The 2359-nt window shown below is 34.8% G+C and overlaps 1 protein-coding gene across 1 annotated transcript; it reads left to right on the forward strand.

Annotated features, from left to right (window-relative positions):
- Positions 1-234: 234 nt before the first annotated feature.
- On the forward strand, positions 235-2353 carry LOC124895368 (regulatory-associated protein of TOR 1-like). The gene is made up of 4 exons (XM_047405804.1): positions 235-376; positions 484-585; positions 1484-1567; positions 1655-2353. Exons 1-4 carry the CDS (start codon positions 287-289, stop codon positions 1850-1852), a joined length of 474 nt encoding a protein of 157 aa, XP_047261760.1. The 5' UTR covers positions 235-286; the 3' UTR covers positions 1853-2353.
- The last annotated feature ends 6 nt before the right edge of the window (positions 2354-2359 follow it).

Genomic DNA, 2359 nt, shown 5'->3' on the forward strand with positions numbered 1-2359 from the left:
AAGAGGTACTATATGACAAATGCAAAAGTGATGATTCATCAACCACTTGAAACTTCTGGTGGTAAAACATATATGTGTGTATGCTTACATTATTATATTAAACTATGGATGATTGTTGAAAAGTGATTTGAACTTTTATAGTTTATTAAGAATCTTCGTAATAGACAAAATCATTTAATTTTAAATAATTAAACGTTACATTTGCGAGACACGTGCGATTAAACTAGTGTGTGTATATATATATAGGTGTAGATTCATGTTTACCTTTCTTTGACTTGTGGTTTACATGTATGGTAGGGATGCATGGGACATGGCAGCAGAAATCTGTCTTTCGCAGCTTCCAACGTTAGTTGAGGATCCCAATGCAGAATTTCAGGTGGGCATAGTGCTTTGCCATCCGTTTGATGTGTACTTGTAGTTCCAAATCCTCAAGAATATTATAAACTATGCAGAGCTTAAATATTCTGTGTTTTATGTCTTCAGCCAAGTCCATTTTTCACAGAGCAGTTGACAGCTTTTGAAGTATGGCTTGACCATGGATCAAAGGATAAAAAGCCTCCAGAGCAGTTGCCCATAGTGTTACAGGTAGGAAATTTCTCATGGTCCAAATAAAGTGAGGGACTTTCCTTGGTCCTTCTTGCCATCTCGTAGTGATTTCAAGTAATTTTTCTGGGATGTAGGATCCATCCATCCCGCATCTCCTGTTTCTTTAATAATTTGATGAAAATGTGAAGCACAAATATTGGATATTCCGTGCTGTAGTCAAATTTATCAATGATTTGGTAGATTTGTTATTCCCTACTTATCAAGAAAACCAATGATTTGTATTGGTTACTCATTACTTGATTAAAGCATTGGTTGCTGTCTCTCCCAACTTTGATTGAAATAATTTTTAGGAAAACCGTTTCTTTTTCCTGTTGTCATTTCTAAGGCCTCCTAATGATGGTTTAATATTCTTAGCACATCATGCATTTACCTTTTTCTAGTTGAATTTTTGAACTTTCTTTCCATATCTCCTGAAAAACGGAAATGATCGATCAATTGAGTAGATTAGGGCACTTCTTTTTAAATCTGTTCTTTTAATGATTATGGTGAATCTTAGTTTGTATTTTCAAAGAAATTAACCTGAGGCAAGTTATTAAAGAAAGGTCTAGGGCAGAAGCAATGCTTTTCTAGTGATATTGCTGAGGTAAACAAATGCATCACATCTGTCAGAGCAGATATTGCTGTTGGTGCTGTTTGCGGGCTGAGCAGAGCATTTTTATTTAAATTATGTAGTAGGATTGATTTGCTTGATGATTGTCTTCATGACTCTAAAGCTATATATAGAAACAGAAAACCATAGTTCCCTCACAGATGAGCTGCTACTGGTCTTTGCTATTTTTTGCTGGTTATATAAGGTTTTCTTTACATTTGGTGTCTTGTTACCGTTGTGCATTTGTATCTCTTGCATGCCTCAGTAACCAATTTTCTTTTTTATTAGGTGTTACTTAGTCAATGCCACAGGTTTCGTGCACTTGTACTTCTTGGAAGATTTCTCGATATGGGACCTTGGGCTGTAGATCTGGTACTTACAAATTGACTTCAGTTTTCCATTTTCTGTAATTGGTTGATGCATCTACGTCGCGACTAATATTTAATTCAACACTCCCAGGCCTTGTCTGTAGGAATATTTCCTTATGTTCTAAAGCTTTTGCAAACCACCACTCCAGAACTTAGACAAATTCTTGTCTTCATCTGGACGAAGATCCTTGCACTTGATAAGGTACATGATTTGGTTGTAACTCAACATCTATGTTGTCTAATATTTCATTTCTGTGTATTTCATCTTTGTTTATTTTTCCTTATATGAAGTTGTCTGTTTCCTTTTTGCTATTACTATCTAAGAAGCACGCACACTGAAATTTGGATTTATACATCAAACACCAGTTGGACTCCTGTGGACTCTATCCATATCTCATTATTTTTCCTCTTTTTATTTGTTTTATGTTGCGATACTTTGCCATGTTTTTGGAGACCAATAGGTCATGAATTTGCAACTTTTGTGTTACTTAAACTTTTAAAGTTCTTTTCTTCGGTGTACAAAGCAGATTTTAAAAGAATGATGTGATACTTTTTATATGCAATTTGTGATAGACCTATAGTCTGGAGCCTCATATATCGAACCAGGTGCTAATTTGGGAGAAAGAGGTGGAGATCTTAGCGCAGCTTTCTGTTACTTTTGTGTGTTCTTTTTTTGAATATTTCAAGCTACTTTGAATAGATTATAGTCCTTCTGATTTTACCCCGATTTAGCAATTCTAAATTTGGAGTTTGTTACACCTAGGAATATGTGTTTGCAATGATACTTGTTTTTTTT

Source organism: Capsicum annuum, unplaced genomic scaffold (genome assembly GCF_002878395.1).
Source record: "Capsicum annuum cultivar UCD-10X-F1 unplaced genomic scaffold, UCD10Xv1.1 ctg81578, whole genome shotgun sequence".
In the NCBI taxonomy this organism is placed as follows: Eukaryota; Viridiplantae; Streptophyta; class Magnoliopsida; order Solanales; family Solanaceae; genus Capsicum; species Capsicum annuum.